The sequence below is a fragment of the Arctopsyche grandis genome, chromosome 6, assembly GCF_051622035.1.
Source record: "Arctopsyche grandis isolate Sample6627 chromosome 6, ASM5162203v2, whole genome shotgun sequence".
In the NCBI taxonomy this organism is placed as follows: domain Eukaryota; kingdom Metazoa; phylum Arthropoda; class Insecta; order Trichoptera; family Hydropsychidae; genus Arctopsyche; species Arctopsyche grandis.
The window spans coordinates 26,283,301-26,304,414 of NC_135360.1; the positions used below are offsets into that span (position 1 = coordinate 26,283,301).

At 32.8% G+C, this 21,114-nt stretch overlaps 1 protein-coding gene across 2 annotated transcripts in view; it reads left to right on the plus strand.

Moving 5' to 3' along the window:
- Nucleotides 1-21,114, plus strand: part of LOC143913169 (uncharacterized) — a 56,813-nt gene that overhangs the window by 11,880 nt on the left and 23,819 nt on the right. Inside the window, exon 2 of one of the 2 annotated variants that reach the window (XM_077432811.1) lies at nt 15,423-15,629. The exons of the other annotated variant lie outside the window; for it this stretch is intronic. Coding sequence (XP_077288937.1) covers nt 15,528-15,629 — 102 coding nt within the window. The 5' untranslated portion in view covers nt 15,423-15,527. The remainder of the gene's footprint in view (nt 1-15,422; nt 15,630-21,114) is intronic. 2 annotated transcript variants of the gene reach the window in all.

Sequence of the window (21,114 nt, forward strand, 5' to 3'; positions counted from 1 at the left end):
ACTAAAATCCTATGGATTTGATTGGTTTGAAAAGGGTCAATGTCAAACTGTACATACATAATTCAATAGACATGGTATATTCTATGAAAGTTTGCATTTTAAGTCGAATCAATATTTAAGTGCAGTGAAATCGACTTTTCAGTTGACATTTTAATACATATGTACGTATATTTAGTTCATACATGTTACGGTTTAGTTTAATATTATATATTTAAACGAACATATCTACATATACATATATAAGAATAATATCACGAACTTATTTGAAATGTATCTGGTTTTTGCGCTTGTCTGGTCTTTTTTAAAAAGGCTTCACTGTCAGATAAGATATGTATGTATTTATGTATGGAGGCTCGTTTGCGCTTCACTGATCAAATTTATATATATACATATATATTATTTTAATACAAAATGAATTAATAGTAAATATCTTCATAGTTGACTTCTCAGTTTGTATAATTCATTTTACGGATGTTTGCAGTAAGGAGTAAAATAAGCGATTCCGATTGGTCGGGTAAGATGTATTGACCAATGGGAATCGCGTATTTTGAGGTTAGTGCAAGTTCATTCAACCTTTTCGACCAATAGAAATCGAGATTTAGAGTTTGACTTCTGCAAACAGAGCTGAAATTTTATTTTATTTTTATTTTTATTATATACATACATACATACATCATGTGTATGTATGTATGTACGTATGACATAAATTTTACCCGAAGCTAACACATATGGTTAGATTATTTTTGTACTATAGTACTAACAATTTTTCAAAGATAGCAGTAGGTACATAAAATACAATAGAGACATCTATGGACAATCAACAAATTTTTTAACACGAAGGAAATCAATTATGTAGGCAGTATATTTTAATAACATTCGAGATGCTAATAACTCAACAAATTCGAGATGCCAATAACTCGAATTTGCGAGAAACTTAGGGGAAAGGGTGCCGATTTATTGGTTCCGTCAAATCAACTAAGCTAGAAAAATCGAAAAATTCTAACTGGAGACGGTTGATCTGTGTATTAAATACCGCAAGATCTCGCCAACGGCGTATTTGGCCGGGACCCAAACCCATGACCTCTCTATAGGTATGCAATGCTTTACCAGTGCACTACGCTGTGGATAGATGAAATATAGTAGGCACGTTTATAATTTGCAAATGGAAATTGCTTCATTATTTTGAAACAAATAATGTGTAACCATACAATATAACTAAATTTCGGAGAATCAAATGCTTTAAAACAAATTATTTATTTTTGAACTTCAGTTTACTTATTTATTTGTTATTCTTTTTTTTTTGGAAAATGTGTGCACCATCACTAAGGTATAAGGCAAGCGTACTTACATACATATATTGTGAATTAAATAAGTGGTATATAATAAGACACTGAGTGGTATGGGACGTCACGTCTTTGGCTTCCCGCTGTGACCGTAAACAGTGGCTGTTCCGCAAACCGAATTCGGGTGTAGTTTGCACGTGCAGAATGCATATGTTTGGGAGGTCGCACGTGTATGCATATCCATGTGCAACCGTTTTTGCAATGCAAAGTTTCTCCTACATGTCTTCAAATATGGTACTGTCAACAGTGGATGAAACTGTCAAGCAAGAATAAATAGAAGTATAAAATTTCACCGAAAACATTCCAGGGGGTGAATTTTGAGACTGTGTACCATGTACATATATAGAAAAATGCACCTGAGATAGTTGCACTCTCGAGACATCCAAACTTTCAAAAATGCTCAAGGAGAACTAATGCAATAGAATCCCACAACAAAAGCGTTAAGAGGACTGGATACCCAAAATCTTAATTTTGTTTCCGTTCCTTTCTTCGATATATACATATATTGAGTGAATGTATATATTGAGTGAATGCAACAATATATATCAATATATATGTATATTGAGTGAATGCGACGGTTGCGCTTCGACGAGATAATACCCATTTTAAATCGACAAAGTTGAGGTTTCGTATTCTCCAGTTTTCTCCTCCGAAACTGGACCAATTTAAAAAAAAATTCATCATCGGTATGAAAAAAATATTTTCTATGTTTGTGTGCTCGTATTTTTTTAAAAATCAACCGTTAAATAAGCACGCTGGACTCTTTTCATGGGTGAAAAAAAGATACGATTTTATAGATGTTTGGCGGCTCCTAGCTCCTAGCTCCTATAAAAAATAACTAATCAAAAAAATAAAAGCACAGATGCATGCTAATGGTGGATATCCATAGCATATTACAAAATGATTTCTCTAGTGCCATAATTGAGGAAGGGAGAAGTGTAATACGTTTGTATGGACAAGGCGCTGGTGTCCAGCCTTCTTAAGGGGTATTTGTATGTTATCCGAGGGCGTTTACCTTTTTTTGTTGAGTTCTATTGCGTAAGTTCTTTTTGAGTGCGTTTGAAAATTAGGACTTGTATATGGGCTAGGGGTGCTGCGATTTTTCGCATGTTTAAAAGTATCTAAAAAAGAACACGTACCAGGTACCACCCAGTGTGTTTTCGCCGTAAATTGACAAAAATCATACGATGACTTGATTTACAGCCTGTTTTAATACGAAAAGCTAACTTTCATCCTCGAATTTGATTTAGCTGAAGTAATACTTGAAATAATATACAATGTACGATCGGAAAAAAGATAGCCCACCAACTACGAATTTGGGTCAAGCATTAGATTTGATCCACTTTAGTCAATGTCTACCTACTTTGAATACATCAACCACAAACATAAACCGTTCGACGTACACCTCTTAACGCAAGCGTCGAAAGAGTTGAAGCTTTCCATTACATTATACATATATGCATATGTATGTACGTTCGATTCTAATTTTAACACAATCAATCGATTTATTTCCATAGTATCGTTCGAATTTCGCAGACCCACTGTAAGTTTCGGAAAAAGCAAACGCCGAAACGAACAGGGATACGACGACTTTGACTTACATAACTTAGTCTTTTCCGCGTCGCTTAGGCCGCATAATCAATGCCCCAACTTTCCAAACATGCGACTAGGTCGTGGAAACTCGCGACCTCCGTCAACGACCCTCTTAGCTGAGACCTCGTGGAATAAAAATCACTCTCGTTAACGTCGTCGTCGGCATGCAATTCCCGTCTGATATGGCTGTTGCATGTTAACCCCCAAAACTCACCCCTTAACCCGAATCCGAAATGGCAGCCGTCGACCCTCGAACTTTGCCACGGCCCGTTCTTGATTTTTCTACTCGGTTGGGATTTGACGGTTCTCCTTGTGATCGATCGTGCTTGTTTGTGATCTGCGTTGGTTTTTGGTAACCCTCAATTCCCCCCCCCCCCCGCCCCCCGATCCAAGTTTTAGCCATTTTGTTTGGATTGTGCAGTAGAGTTTTGTATTTTGCTAATGTTATTCCATTGTATTATCATGTGAAGTAGATAGTTGATTGAGTAGTTACGTAATTGCTTGGAAGTTTTTGCCTGTTCATTCTTCTTCTACATATTTACTACTAACGTTTTTGTTACATACTTCATGTTAATATATTGTATTCAAATTTGTAAATCAAATGCATATAAACCGATGATATTTGAAAAGTATTAAAGATGAATACTCGAGTTTCGTTGGTTTATATGGATAATAGTTTAAGTTTTAAATCGTATTTGGTAAATAAAACATTGACTGTTTCTATCGTGCATTTTCAATTCATTTTATTAAACATGCTCGTAGATTTTATATATACTTGTGTTCATACATAGATGCGAAGAACTACATAACTACCGAGCCAGTAGTTTCCGAGCAAAATTATGTATGTATTTGCAGTGTTTCCTCTCTCAGTACGTATAATGTGCCTGAAATTTTAAATAATGGTTAAAGTTATGAGTGTTGTTCTTTTTTCTTTTTAGTCAATTAGGTAAATTTTGTGTTTTTGCTCTATTATAATAGGCCCTTGTTAATTTTTGTAAGTTTTGGATATTTATATTAAATAATTGTTTGAAGTTTAGAATTAAAACGGTTAATGAACGTTGGTCATAATTTTGACAATGAAATTTTAATTTGGGATGTTGCAGTTTATTGCAATGTTTTTACTACAAATTTTGGATTCGTCAGTTTTGTTTATTTATATTTTTGATGTCATAATTATTATCTTTCATCATTTTGATTTACATATATAAAGGTTTAATTTTTTTCAATTCTTATCAATGTGAAGCAACTTTTTATTAATTGAATTTCCTAACGATTCTTTCTTTCTAAATTTTTTTTGATACTATTCTTTCTAATTTAAGTAAATCTTGTTGATTTTATATTAGATTGTAATAATATCAACACATATGTACGTGTGAATTTTTAATATATATTTTAAAACCTACATACATATATACGCACATATATGTATATTGTATTTATGTTTAAGATGGTTATGACCAACTAATACCATGATTTGGAGTTATGGTTGTAAAAAATCATTATCCAAATAATCTTAATACTTGAATATGTTGGCGATTTTAAAAATATATAATACGTGTCACAAAAATGTTCTGTTTCCATTAAAGTTTTTGACTCATTGCGATTTAACATGACTATTTAGATTTTAGATAATATTATCCTATCTTTATTGAGGTCTAATAATAATTATCATTATTTTTCTTTCGATATATCTAAGTTATTTTTAATACATTAAAAAAAGTATGAGTACATTTTTAATACGGTTTGTTACTAAAATTTAAACCATTTAGATTTGAGCGCTAAACTCTGTTATATTTTTCAAAGACAATTCTATAAATCAAAAGCCTACGCTGTATCGACGAATTCTTAAACGTCGGCCTGTTGTATACATACATAAATTAAGTGCGATATTATTCTCGTTGTTAATTAATTTTTGAATTGTTAATCCCGAGGGATGATGCGAGTCGTTCCGAAACGAGAGCCGTTGAATATATCAAAAGCTTCAAACAAAATCTCTGAATTATTACACGATTTCATTAAAACGCCTTCTCGTTTCATTATCTACCCGAGATGTTAACTCGTGCCGCGTATTATCAAATACATAGTTTAAAACATTCATTGTAGTCGGAAAACTCGCCGGGAACAATGGACAGGTACACGGGAACACCGATCTCGACTGTCGTGTGACTTTTCCGAGGAAAACCGGCTCGAAACTAACTGTTGACTTGTTCTACATACATACCAAGTTTCAATTAGTGCATTTCGAAATTGCCAAAATTACCAAGTGGACGATTAATCATTTTTGCCATTGTATGAAACTTGTTTTATATTGCATTATACGAATGTATAGTTGTTTTCAATCATTCGACTTGAAGTGTTTCGGTTTGGAAGGTTGAGACCAGAGTGCGTTTGATTCACTTAAGCTACATCAACTGAATATATAGATTGGATATTTAATATTTAATCACTGATTAAAATTTAACGTCTTGAGAATCGTTGGGGTTACATATGTATCTAGTCTTGAGATACTCGTTAATATCGAGAGGGAAATGTTGTTGAACATTTTTCATATATTTATGTCTGTAAATAGCTTTCAAATGCTTCGTAATATCGTTGCTATATGTATAATAACTTTTTATCTTATTTGATATGACTGTGAATTTAAAAGCTAGTGTGATTCAATTTTTGTTGAATAAATTTTTACTACCATACCGAAGAAATTTAAAAGAAAAGTGGGATTTTTATGATTGTCTAGTTATAATGGAAGATCTACTGATATATTAATATATATGTATATATATGTATAGCTTATAATTGTTCCAAAAGTGAAATTTAAGTGATTTTTTTACTGCTTAGATTTTATTAGCTCTCTTTGTATGTACATATGAGCCGTTATATTTGAAAGTAGTGGAATTTTCAGCGATAATAATTCATAAATTATTATCACTTCTTTTAATTTGATATGTCCAGAATCTCATAAAAGCAAAATAAACGTATTATACGTCACCAGTATTTTTAAATACTGTTAAACGTGAAACATTATATTTAATGTGTTGCGGGATGTTTTTCGAAATTAATAAAAATGAACTAATGCCACTTTCAATTACATATGACGGCTCATATGTATAATGATGGTATGTAGTTTTTTAAAAACACGATATTACTATAAATATTTGATGTAATTATTTTTTTAATATTTAGAAAAGCTAAAAGTTACACAAAAAAACTGAAAATAATTTCAAATTATTTATCGTTTTAATGGATGATGCGTGTGTTGAAAAACAATAAAAATGGTACATGCAAATCAGAATTTTCCACCTGTGCATATTATGAACATACATATGCATGTAGGTAAAGTGAATTTATCGTATTTTGAAATAAATCTTTAAATATCCCTAATTATTTTAAATAAGAACAGTAATAAGTACATATACGGATATTTACTGATAATTCTTTCTAGTAGTTTTCAGACGAGTAGTATAAATATAGCCTGGAAGGCTTAAAGTCAATGGCCCAAGACTTTATATATATGTACCTATGTATACATTGTGCGTAAATTTGGATCTACTAAAGTATAGCGAATCAAAAGTTAAGTTTGGTAACTAAACAAAATTGACATATACACATTTTACATATGTATAAGATCGATAACGATGGTATATATATTTTTTATTTTTGTTATAATGCCGCTACAGGTTGGCTGAAATCGAAACTTATTTGTAAATTTGATATTACATTCAACCAGATAATGATGACAAATAGAAGATACGTAGCTAATTTGTGAGGAACCATTTCAACTAAAATCGATAAATCAGTAAAACTCAAATATCTTTAATTTATACCAGGAAGGCCTTATATGTAGGTAACCCCAATGTGTCTTCCTGGCCAGAAAAATTGTACATTTGATATCAAATGTACAATTTTTGTTACAATCAAATTGTACATTTGATACATTTGATACATAAATGCATATCAATTAATATCCACAGAGACACCTATGGTCAAATTTGTAAATTTGCAGCATTTTTATACAATTCGGTGAAATTCGAGATTGCTGAAAACTCAAGATTTTGTGGGAAAATGGGCAAAGTTGCCAATTTGTTGGAACCGTTTCAATGAAAATCAGATAAATTGGCAAACTCGGATAGGAAACGATCGACCTGGAGTCACAAATCCAATGTCTGGCCAGCAGAAACCAGTGGGATTTGAACCCGTGACAACTCTGTTTAAAGCATTATATGCTAACCACTAGTCTATCCTGCTGGTTATTATAAATATAAAATCATTCCCGCAGAAATACGTGAAATCATCAGTTGAGGTTTAACCAGGGCTCGAATCCGCGACCTTTCAGTCGCTAGCAATATACGCTAATTACTGTTGGCAATATGAAATATATATACGACGTGAAAACAAACCACTTGAAACATTGTCGTATTGGGACCGATTCGAATTTATGGTGTAATTAAAAGTGTCTTGAAGTCGTTGGCGGCGTAAGTTACGACATTTGGCGTCTGAGTCGCGTATTTCGCGTCGGACGTGACGCCTCGCGTTTTCTTTTATCGTTGACGTACGTGTATGGGGTTCTGAATAAATAAATACACTCGTGCACATTCACGCGTTTCGCATTTCTGGATGGAGGGCGGATTTATAATCATGAGTCCTGGATCAAATTGTGCATCGAGTGAGTCCGGACTCTGGACACGTGCGCAAACCGGACGCACGTAAAACTATTTTTATTGGGCTAATTTTTGGATTGTTTGATGTCGTGGTTTGATGTTGTAGTCCTTCGTTTTATGGTGGTCGTAAAATTCGTGTCCTTGAGAATGCGTTAAAGTAAATGCGCGTGTATGTATATACGAAGTGTGCTCATGTCCTGAATGGTAGCTAATGCTGTAAAACGGATGTCTGCAAGTTCAAGTGTCGTTTCATTTGGTAGGGTGTATGAAAGGTTACACTGTTCGACAAATGACGATTTTTTTTTGGTTCAGAGACGAGATACGATTTTTCTATATCTTGGTGTAGTTCGATCGATGTCTCAAAATTGATCAATTTTCTGTTCAAAATGAATATTGGAATCTATAGTCGGGTATTTCATCTTTCATTTGTAGTACTTTTCAGCTTTCAAATCTCTCTAAGTAGTCGTCTAGTTCAAATCAAAATTTAAAAGTACATATTTTCACTTGGGATTTTTTCCCACTGTTAATACTATTTTATATTGACTATTTCCTATTGAAACATGTTTATTGGGATAATGTTCTGACCACACTGTTTTCGTTTAAAAGGGTTAATTGGAAGTGTGCTGAATTTTAAATCGGTAAAATTGCGAGCTAAAAACTCGTACTAGTGGAACACGGTTTTATGTTTACTGGGCATAGATCTATAAGAAAAGTCATATCTCGTCTCTGAACCATTTTTCGTGTCGAATAGTGTTATTACTCCTTCAAAATAGATAGTCCGATGAATACTCTGCTGATGATAGGACGTATTAGATTTAAAATTGTACAAAGGAAACACTGGTGAAGCAAGTGTAAGGCTGCAGGGAGGGGGGGGGGAGGGTACGAATTTTCAAGAGACATCATATCTGCAACTGAACTGACCTGATTTTATTCTTTGATACATTTTAAAGCCATAGGTGCGGCTTAATTCTGCACTATTAAAAAATCGAGCATTTGAAAATGACATAATCGTAAAAATAAATTATCATGAAATTATATATTTTAATGACACTGGCTGCACCCGTTGCAATGCCACAATAACGCATGCAATTCCCGTTCCCGTTCCTGTTTCTCGATGTGTTTCGATAAGTAAATGTTTCAGTTTCAAATTAATACTTAATAATCAAATTAAATTACAGTAATGATAATTTGTCGGAAAAATGTAGGCAGCTAACACATTTGAAAATATTCAATTGTTTGTTTATTTTACCCTGACAGCGCAGGTGGCGATGCGAACACATTTGAATTTATTGCGTTGTAATGCCACTCATTCCTGTTTTCCCGTTCCCGTTTTTGGGTGATTTTTTTACAGAAACCATCGCGGACATACACACAATAACTCATGTAAGTTTCATCGCAATCGGTTGAATGGTATAAAAATGCATACGTGACAGATAGACAGATAGACTTACATACATTGATTTTTACAAACCTCCTTTATGGTTCACTTACGTATACAATTCAGAGGATAATTTACCTCTTATTCGATCGTTTTCATAATTTTTATACATATAGGCTACTGTTGTGCCCGTTGAAATTTCAACGGGTGGTTTCGAAAAAAATTGATACATGATTTAGGATAAATTTTAAACACGTATTATACAAATTAATCGAAATCAGAACTGAAACAGAAATCAGGAATCGGAACTGAAACAGGAATCGGGAATTGGAAATAAAACAGGGATCGGGAATCGGAATTAAAACAGGAATCGGAAATAGGAACTGAAACAGGGATCGGGAATCTAAATTGAAGCAAAACTTGGGAATCGGAATTGAAACAGGCATCGGAATTGGAATTGAAACAGGGATCGGGAATCGGAATTGAAGCATGGATCGGGAATCGAAATTGAAAGTTGTAATTATTCCTCAGTTTTTGACTAGGGCAATATAAGATAAGTTACCAATGCATCGTATTGGTAATACATTATGTTAATTAAATAATATCCAAAAGCTAGTGGAAATATAACAAAAAACGTTCTCTTCTTCCAACTAGACATGTCCTTGGTGCATGCACCTTTTTTTAATTATTCAGAGGGAGAATTTTGATCCTCGCGATTCATATAAAATATTCAACGCTAATATTAGATGTCCATTGAATGGATATTATAGGTATATTATCATTCCCTTTGTGTTTAAAAAATAATTTTAATTTAATAAACTAGTAATTTTTCCTATAAAAATATAAAGCAATTTCCTAGTTCGGTATATAAAGTAACTATTGCTTCATGCTCTGATATTATAATATTCGACCCTTAGTTATAATAGTTATTACTTTATTAGCATTAATGAATGTTCGGTCTATTCATCACATTATTGTATTTTCTAACTTATTTCGATAAATATAGGCAATAATTGAAAATTTCCAATGTTAATTTTGGTGAATTGTAGTTTTGACCTCTTTTCGAATGTATTGGAAAACAACTGATTATTATATGGAACAATATTTTATCTATATAAGAAGTATTCAAATATTCAACATTGAGACTTTTTAGTTATGATTTAGACATGCAAAGAAAAACACGACTAAAAATAATAAACTTTGATATTGCCTTATACCCATTCTATCAATACATAATACATTCTATCAATACATACATACATATGTACATAGATCATGTATGACATATTTTATTGTCACTGAAGCAACTACATTATCTCAAACACTATTTAATGTACGGTAGCATGGCGTACCAGTTTCTGCTTGGTACCTGTCTCCACCTGGAAAATTCACATGCAAAAATCATAATTTTTAATTAACATACTCCGATGTATAACTCATATAATTTTTTATTTTATCATGAATAAATAAATATACATATAAAAAATGTGTGCTGATGATTGTTTGAATATAATACATAGTAGTTCTATTTCGAATTGTCTATATGTATGTAGAATAAATTGATACATATGTATGTAGTTGGGTTACGTACATTTTGCGTTTGGGTAATCTATAATTCAAAGCTTCCGAAAATCATTTAACCGGTACAATTTAAATGAATAATTTATAGGATAATGTTTTATATAATTTACGGTGTTTATAAACTCGAACTTATATAACTAAATATTATTTGAGAAAAAAATAGTTGATTATTATTTTTATGGTGTCTTATTTTGTACGTGTTTTTACTTTATCTATGTACGTAGTAACAATAGATGAAGTTTTGTGATCATGCGAAAATTCGAACTCTAGATTTTGACTGATTCGAACTCAGAATCGATTACTGATCACGTTTTTATGATCTAGAAAAAATGTGTGTGTGTGTCTGTGTATTTTGGGGATTTTTTCAACACCGTTAGTCCTATCAAACCTAAACTAAGTATCGGTTACTAAAATTCTTATCGACACTACGTAAATTTTTTTCAAATTTTTAAGTTGACCGGAAATGGTACCTCCCCTTATAGGTGTCCTCTTTTTTTTAAGTTTTTGAATTCGATTTTCTCCCAAACTACTAACTTAATCGGACTGAATTTTTTTTACGTGTACTAGAAATAAAAATTTTAATAATTTCATATTTTTTAAATATTTTTATCTGAACCGGAAGTAGTACTTTTACTCTAGAGAATCAAGGATTTTTATGTTTTACTCAAAAGTCTTTTGATTTATCGAACTGAAATTTCATATCGATCAGTTTAAGCTTAATAACAAGTTATGTATAAAATTTGGTAAGCGTCCGTCGACCAGAAGTGGCAGTTTACTCTTGTTCGATTTTTCTTCCACTATTTTTTCCGACCCCTTAAACATGTGTGGTCTTCACGAAAAAAATCAATTATAATTCTTGTATCAATGTGATTAAAATAAAAAATCACTAAATTTAATAAACCGGAAGTGGGATTTTTTCCCTTCCGGAAGCTTCCGGAAGGAAGGTCAAAAATGTTGTCGCCTGGATTCTGACCACACCCCTGAACGTATTAAGCTGAAAATTTATATTTATATTCTTTATGTACTAACTTAGATTTGGTAACGTTTTGGTCAGAATTCGTAAACCGGAAGTAGTATTTTTTTTAAAAACAATATTTCATCATTTTTTCATTATTTTATTTTGACCTTTTAAATTATTTTAAGCGTCGTGATATGTATTGTGTATAATAATGAATGAACCGGAAGTGGGATTTTCTCCTATTAGAAAATCCCAAATTTAATGAACCGGAAGTGGGATTTTCTCCTATTAGAAAAGTCAAAAATGTTGTCGCCTGGATCCTGTCCACACCCCTGAACGTATTAAGCTGAAAAATTATATTTGTGTTGATTATGTACTAACTTAGAGTTGTTAACATTTTGGTCAGAATTCGTAAACCGGAAGTAGTATTTAAAACAATAATTCAATAAAATTCAATTACAATACAACAAACAAACAATAATTCAATTAAAATTCAATTCAAAAATAATAAACAATATTTCAATATTTTATTTTGACCTTTTAAATTATTTTTATCCTCTTGATATTTAATGTGTATAATAATTATACTGATTTTAAATAATAAAAAATTTGAACAAAATCCGACAACCGGAAGTAGAACTTTTATCTTGTGCAAGTTTCCATATATTTGCGCTCAATTTGTATCGCTATCATAGTTATTAAATCAATATTGAATTTTGTTTTGTAACCTTCTTATATTCCTCAAATACATAGATAAAGTCATGGGTTGGTCACACCCGAATTTTTTTTGTTGGTTTTACGTCAATTTGTAATTGTTTAGATTTTGTACTATGCTATTCGCACACTGAAAATGTAAACACGATAAATTATTAGCGCAGATTCTTTGAGTACGTTGCTTTTCGTCGAATTAATATTTTATTTGTCCACATAAGAGAAAAAAAATCTGTGCTCGGATTCGGATGTCTGGGGATTTTCTCGAATCACGACGCAGGCGAAGACGTCCTTAATACGTTTACACCGGGATTTCAAACATTGAATATTTGTATATAATATCAGAAAAATGATTTTCTATGAAAATATTCACATTTCAGGCGAGATTTTCTACGCGCGAGTCGGAAAATTCACAATTTTTCCTAGTACGAGTTGGGAAAAAAGGGAATCTTATTTGTTGACTTCGACCGCGTTATCGAATTCGTAGGAGAAACTATGATGGGGTTTTTGACTTTTGATTTTGTCCAAATTTACATATTTGTTTGATTATTTTTTTATTATTTTATTATTTTATTATTTTACTCATTTAGATTTGTACTTTGATATTGAACCTTTCAATGGTTTCTAACGAATGAATGATATATTTTTTAAGGAATGAATGACATGTTTTTCAATTGTAGCATTTTATCAATAGGGCTATTTTGTACACGCACCTTATTTATTATTGAACCGTTTGTACATATATATATATTTAAAACTAGAACGTTCGTACACGCAATTCGAATTGAAATTAATTACAGACTACTTCAGGTTAGTCGTTGTTTATGAAAAGCTAATGGTGAATTTAGCTGACGTACATATATATGTATGCACTAATGTATGCACGTATTTTTTCCTAAAAGAACTAACTAACATGCCAGTTTATGGTAATTTGAAATATAATATTTATTGATTATTATTTTAGATGATGACGTGTGGTATTGTCAAATTTTAATGCAAGCCAAATTGTTTAAGTTTATTCTAATTAAAATACAATAATATATTTTTTTGTATTTATTCGAATGGAAAAAATTGTCATTTTATGTGAAAAAAACTCATATTAAATTATAGTTATTTTAATAACAATAGATAGCAATATATATTTTTTTAAATTAAATTTATTTGTGGAAAAATATGTACTATTATATAATACTAATCGATAAATGACGACTTTTTTTTTGGTTCAGAGACGAGACACGACTTTTCTTATAGAGTTATACCCAGTGAATACGAATCTGGTAATAAAAAAATTTGATTGGCTCGAGATTCGGAGATACATATATGTGTTTTTTAAATCACGCGATTTTTTTTTATCTTGGTGTTGTTCGGTCGATGTCTCAAAATCTGTCAATTTTCTGTTCAAAATGAATATTGGAATCCATAGTCGGGTATTTTATCTTCCATTTTTAGTACTTTTCAGCTTTCAAATTTCTCTAAGTAGTCGTCCAGTTTAAATCAAAGGTACGTATTTTCACTTGGGATTTTTTCCCTCTGTTAATACTATTTTATATTGAGTTTTTTCTATTGAAACATGTTTATTGAGATAGTGTTCTGACCACACTATTTTTTCTTTTCGTTTAAAAGGGTTAATTGGAAGTGTGCTGAACTTTAAATCGGTAAAATTGCGAGCAAAAAGCTCGTACTAGTGCTTACTCGTATTTACACGAATCTGAATTGAATTAATAGGGACAATATATTCAATTATCTTTATATGAGAATTAAATAAAATTCCATTTAGAAAAATCATATTTCGACTATTCTTGTGGATTAATAACAACAATTCTAATGATAACTAGGTTACCTCGATAAAATAAACGCCTAGATGAAATATTGGTAACAAACAGTATATATAGAAGTTTTTTTCTTTCGTTATTTTATTCTTATATTATATTTTACGTTATGTTGGAAGTGTTTTAGCTGTGACGTACATATGTATGTCGAATCGAAACGAATATTATATATAGTACGGCGAGCGTTATCTTACAAAGACACACAGAATAGGGATATTTTATGCATATATGTACATACATATGTTACAGTGAAATTATATTTCAAGTGACAATATATTTTCACTGACGTTTCAGTGAAATCATAACCAGTTACATTTTCAGGGCTGGTTTTATTCTTTTAAGATTAGATTGCTAGGGTTGGTATTATTTAAGGGTTAGGATTGGTTAGGTTAAGTAAGGGTTGCCCCGATTCATTTAAGATTGGGTGTTAGGGTTAAATTTATAGAGTTAAACGTTGTAAATTTGTGAAAACATATTTTCACTTGAAATATGCTTTCACTGTAACATATATATGATTTTTAATGAATTGAAAATGTGACAATATGACATAGCTACTTATTACATTGCGGTCCAGAAACACTCCGTCGAATTTTCAGACTAACATATCCCTTAATAATTATTATCTAATATATAATTTCGAAAGAGACTTTGTAACTATAGTTTAATGGGAAACGAAAGCAAGTTTCCATGACGACAAATAAATTCGCCTCCGGCCCCAGGGGGCACCGGGTTCTGGTATACATATAATTTCGAAAGATACCTGGTATATACATATGTATATACTGGTATATACATATTGTTCGTGACAATCAATTTAATAAAAAAAAACAAATAAATATTCAAATAAATTTATATAAAGTAAAGCTATTCAAATAAATTTAATATAATGTTTACTATATGATTAGTCATATTTAAGCGGTTTATATTACAAATACCGAGCGAAGCCGGGTAAAACCACTAGTTACATATAAGTAAAACCTCCTAAAATCGTATCCGCGAACTATAATAAATCAATCTCTGTTGTATATGTATAAGAAGTGAAAAATCAAGGCTACAGAGGAAATACCCAACCTCCCCACACCCCATTCCGAAAGTGATGGGGAAACCTTAATCTACATAAACGAGACGCGCTAAATACTCCAACAACGAATATATACCAACATTTTTTCGCATTTCCGGTAATCTGACAGGTCGTAATCCCATGTTTTCCAGCTGTGTGTGTGTGCGTGTATATTTTCAGTATGCTTTTATGTAATAATATATATAGAGGGGGTGGGGTGGTTGACAGTTGTTCGGCCACGTGAGTGTTCGGGGTCGGATCGATAGTGGAGTCGGCGGCTGTTGCTGTTGCACATTAATGTTGATGGTTTTCAGTGACGATGGCGAGACAGGCGCCCCCTGTCGTCTCTCACCGACTGATGTGTCCGTGGAGCTCCGCTTGAGGGGGCCGCGGGGGGCCCAGGGGGGCGCGCCGCCGACATGAGCGAGCCAGGGGCGGCGCCCCGCTCCCCAAGACAACCCCGCATGGGCCCCGCGCCCTTCGCCTCCTTCGAAGACCTCTCTGACGAGGTGAGACCAAAAGTATGTACCTTCTGTCTCTTCTCCTTCTTACTTCTTCACTTTCCATTCTTCACGTAGTCTACCAGTACCCATACATACCTATTTGAATACACTCGTATTATATTATATTTCACACATGTCACATTGTATTTTGTTATTTTTTTGTTTTTCATCCGACAATTATTTCGCACCTTATGTATATATTTTTTTTTTGTTTCAATTTTGGTTTAAAGTTCGATTTTTATCTTTTTCGCTTTGTGTAGAGAGCTTTTTGAATTGATTTGGTAGACTTGTTAGTGTAAATTGATGATGATTTGGTCAGATGACTTGCGCGTTGTTAATTTGGATTTCGACTCGGTGAAAATTGCTTAGGTCACGATGACAAAATAAATGCTTTGACTATACATATATATTATTTAAGTTAACTTGGTAGTATGAAGAAGAATAAGCGACTTAGATTGTTCAGCTGAGAAATTCTGAACAATAGGAATCGCTTATTCTAAAAGCTTATATTAAATTGAATTACTACCAAGGTCAAGTTAAGTGGTGGGACACAATGCAACGCGACCAACTACCTTGTTTTAGTTTTCCTGGTAGTATGAAGAAAAATAAGGGACTTAGATTGTTCAGCTAAGAAATTCTGAACAATAGGAATCGCTTATTCTAAAAACTTATAAGAAGTTCAACTACTACCAAGGTCAAGTTAAGTGGTGGGACACAGTGCGACGCGACCAACTACCTTGTTTTAGTTAACATATAAAGAGAAAAAAGAAAAAATATACGATTCAGATTGGTCAACTAAGAAATTTTGAAAAATAGGAATCGCTTATTTTCGATTCAAGTGACTCACACTTAATGCCTTTCTGAGTCTAAAGAAAATTTACATTTTGTGTGCTATGTTATGTTTTCATGTCTTTAATTATTGTAATGGTCTATTTAGGTACACTTTATTTCACACAAAACATTTAATGAATTTCTTTTTAAATGATTACAAAAGTTTAGGGGGAAAAATGTACTGTATTTTTCTTCAAAATGGTTGTACATTACTGAAGACTTTGAACATTTGTAAAGTTGAGCTTTTTTCCCCACAAGTCTACAGAGTTTTAAATCTCCGAGCTTTCTCACTGCGGAAAAAGAGAAAAAGGAAATTCAACTGCTACTGAAAAGGGTCTGTTTGCTCATCTAGGATTCTTTGTCGAATTTTGTGCTTCTCAGAAAGCTAATGCGAAGACTGGTTGAAAAAAAAGGTAAATTTGGTTTAAAAAAAAGCGGGATAACTGATTTAAAATATTTACCTAAGAAGTCGTGAAATTATGTAGAGACTCACACCATATTATATTATATGATAGATGTAAAATATTGAAGTAAGCAATACTATAAGTAATGGATAAAAGTGTAGAGTAATTGACCGGAATAAATTAAAATCCCTTTTTAATTTCAAAAGCTTGTTTGGAGAGCATTGATTATTATGTAAGTACTTCTTAATTGTGGTGACCTCAATTGTTGCAAGAAGTCGAAATTAAATAAATTGTCAGAGCACTTCAAACTCGGACTACTCTACGGTAACTAGCCCAGGCTACCTCGGTTTACTTTGTTCTTCAAACTCTATGTGTTTCACTTTAACGGCGGATCGTAAAAATTGAAATGTTGTCAGTAAAAAAGCTTTTTACTGACTATAAAAATATCACAATGTGAATTACAGCTAGAAAAAGTTTGAAAGCCAACACTGTAGCGAAGATTTAGAGCGAAAGCTGTCACGGATCAGTTTTACATACATATATTCAATAGAAACTGTATTTGCATATGCAATTTCGGTATTGAAATGCTCTTCTACTGGCTTTTTTAAATGAAGTGAGTACTCTCGTGGAAAGCTCTAGAAGTAGACATCGAGTATATTCTCTGTCCTATTATCGTTTTTTCAAAAAAGAGATGTGTCAAAAAAACTACATATACATATATGTATGTAATGCATTGCAGCAGTGGATCTATTCTGGATCCCAACATTTTATGGCGGATTTGTGTGCAATGTTAACGCCTGGATCCAGCTTCTTTAGATAAGCCCATCCTGTCCTACTTCTGGCATATCTACACTACATTCGTCACATTGGATTGCTTCGATTTCATTCAACCACCAGTATTCAGAAAATTGGTGCATGTCTTTTGGAATTCTAAATATTTTGAAGGCAGCCAGCTACATCAAAACATTCCTCTTCTCGTTATAGCCATTACTGAATATATATTTTTTATTTTTATATTATAACATGATTCCATTACGGGTTTTTCCCATGAATGACACATATGGTATTAAACTTGTACATATGTATATAATTTGAAATCATATTCAAATATTGCTGACACATAGTAAGGATGGCGCCATCAAAAAACCGCGCGGGACAAAATCGCGGGGAAAAAATTACTTGGACGAAACAGCGCAGCGACAAAACCGCGCAAGCCAAAATAATGCAGCGACAAAATCGCGCATCGTACAAATAAACAAATATAAACAAGAAATTAAATATAAAAACAAATAATATATGTACATATATATACTAAAAATAGGTCTAATGCATAAGAAAAATCTGGTAAAACAAAGTAATGATAAAATAAGAATAATAAAGTACACTTTCAAAATGTTATATCGGAGTTTTCTTATACGTTAGACCTGTTTTTTTTTTTAAATATATATATTATTTGTTTTGTATTTATTGTCTTGCTTATATTCGCGTATATATATGTTGCGCGATTTTTTCCACCACGCTATTTTGGTTTGCGCGATTTTCCGCTATGCAGTTTCATCCAAGCGATTTTGTCCGCATGGTTTTTTCGGGACACCAATAAAGATAAGGAACCGTTTCAACAATGAAATCAGATAAATTGGCAAACTCTGATAGGAAGCGATCGACTTAGAGTCATATGTATCCAAGTCTGGCCAGAAGCACTGCGGAAATACTCCGAATAAATTATTTTCAATCGAGGTCAATCCAAGGCATGATCCCGGGAGCCTCTCGGTGGTTAGCATTAACGCTACCACCGAGTAATACTCCTGATATTTTTATCAGATTATGTACATAGATCTCTTTTAAGTTTCGATGTAGAACTGTTTTGATACTGTCTGTGGATGCTTTGAAGATGATCAATTTTGATTTTTGGTTGAAGTTTGAAAGCATTTTTCGCTGTCTATATTATTTGTCCAAACTATTCTAGATATGTTTGTTTTGTTTTGTACAAAAATGTTACTTTTCGTCTTTTCTATCGTCGTTTCTTTAGGCACATATAGGCCAGTCTCATGTACATTGTGGCATGTAGGATGATTTTTGTATTCCGTAAGAATAGTCTCGTGCACAATAGACGGGATAATACATTGTATACGTAGATGGTTGGAAGGAGGTGAAAGTTTGCTTTCTGTCAACGACAATTCGAGCCCCGTTTCCTGGCTGAAATTGCGGATGTTTGATACGTTAAGTTTTCCGATAGTATCGATTTGACTATAATAACACGACCTCAAATCAAGTTGGATTTTTTCCGTACTTTACAACAAGAAAGCTCCCCTTCCCCCAGGAGTACAAAATATAATGTATACGTATACTTATTCTGGTACAAGCAATGCGTATTGCGTGTTCGGTCGTGGCTTAACACAGAAAAGCTAAATTTACAATAAGCATAGAAATGGAAGTCAATCGCATTATATCCAGATGTGATTTTATTTCAACTTTGGGCTCCCCATGTGAAATTTCCCATGAGGTTGTTTGTATTGCTTATTTTGATGAAAAATACGGACGCTATTTTGACATGATGGAATTTTTATTATACATTTGAACGACACGTGTTTGTGGTTTAATATTGAATGAAAAATTGATTACATAGCCACTAGAACGTGTTGAGTGTCATCTTGGTGTGAAATGAAAGCATTTTCTGCTCCTACGAGCGATGTATTTGATTTCAAGTGGCACTATTTCATTATTTGACAAACGTATTTACAGGATGTAGTAGTGAAATGTTTCCCATAGATTTTTGAATCTATGGGAATTTGAAAATATTAACCAGCAACATAATAGTGGTTAGTGTATAGTGCATTCTACTGAGTGGTCATGGGTTCAATACCTGGCCCGGTATTGTAGGCCAAACCTTAGATACATATGTATATGCGACTCCAGGTCAATCGTTTCGTATCATATTTGTCATAACTGGAATTACCCCAAGGCGACACAAATAGATTATTTTTACTTTATCTATGCACATAGTAACAATAGATGAAGTTTTGTGATCATGCGAAAATTTGCACTTGAGATTTTAACTGATTCGAACTCAAAATCGATCGCTGATCACGTTTTCATGATCTAGAAAACGTGTGTGTATGTCTGTGGATTTTTGGGGAGTTTTTGAACAACGTTAGTCCTATCGAACTGCTTAGTATTGGTTACTGAAATTGTTATCGACAGGACGTAAATTTTTAAGTTGACCGAAAATGGTACCTCCCCTTATAGGTGTAAAGGTGTTTTTTTAGAGGTGTAGATCTTTAAAATGAAATAAAACACATACAAAGTGTGGTAATGGCCATGATATTGACTTCATTGAAAGATAATGTTATGCCATTAGTGTTACAGTTTCACATATCTCCACAGAAAATAATCCAAAGGTTTTAAATCACACGACCATGGAGGCCAATTCACAGGAAGTCAATACACGACCGTAAAATGAATGTAGCTCACACAATCTGCAAGCGTTGTTCTGGCGTAAGTCTATTTATGGTAAAATGGCTAACCAAACCTAGCACAAATCAGCTAACAACTGTCAAATTGACTGTCGTTGAAAAATGTGTTGCTAATTCAAAAAACAAATCTCTAAAAAAACATCCTTTACTAACAATTTTTCAAACACATCAGGACATACATAGAATACAATACAGACGTCTGTGGACAATCCAAAAATTTTTTGAACACAGATTTACGAGAAATAAATTATGTGGTTAGCATAGTTTTTATACGATTCAAGATATATTATATATTTGAGATTCTAATAACTCGAATTTGCGAGAAACTGAGGTAGAGGATGCCGATTTATGGGATCCGTCAAAACAATTAAGCTAGACCAATTGGAAAATTCTAACAGGAGACAGTCCATCTGTGTTTTAATAACCATAAGATCTGTCCAGCAGCGTATTTGGCCGGGACATGAACCCACGACCTCTTTACTGGTATGCAATAGCTCTACCAGTTCCCTACGCGGTGACTATCTTTTCAACTTATTCCCGTATCCGGCAAATTTGAGTTTCTAGGATCTCAGGTTTGTTGATTATTATAAAAAATATTCTGCCCACCTGCATACCCACTTTGTAAAAATATACATATTTCTCGCAAAACTTTGCTGTATATTGAATGGAATTATTAGTACTGCAACGTGGGAACATGGAAGAGAGTATCCACTGTCTAAGTGTATTCGTGGGTGAACAGTATAGACCTCGGATTAGGCTAACGGGACTCGGTAAGTGCTGGAACAAAGAATACTC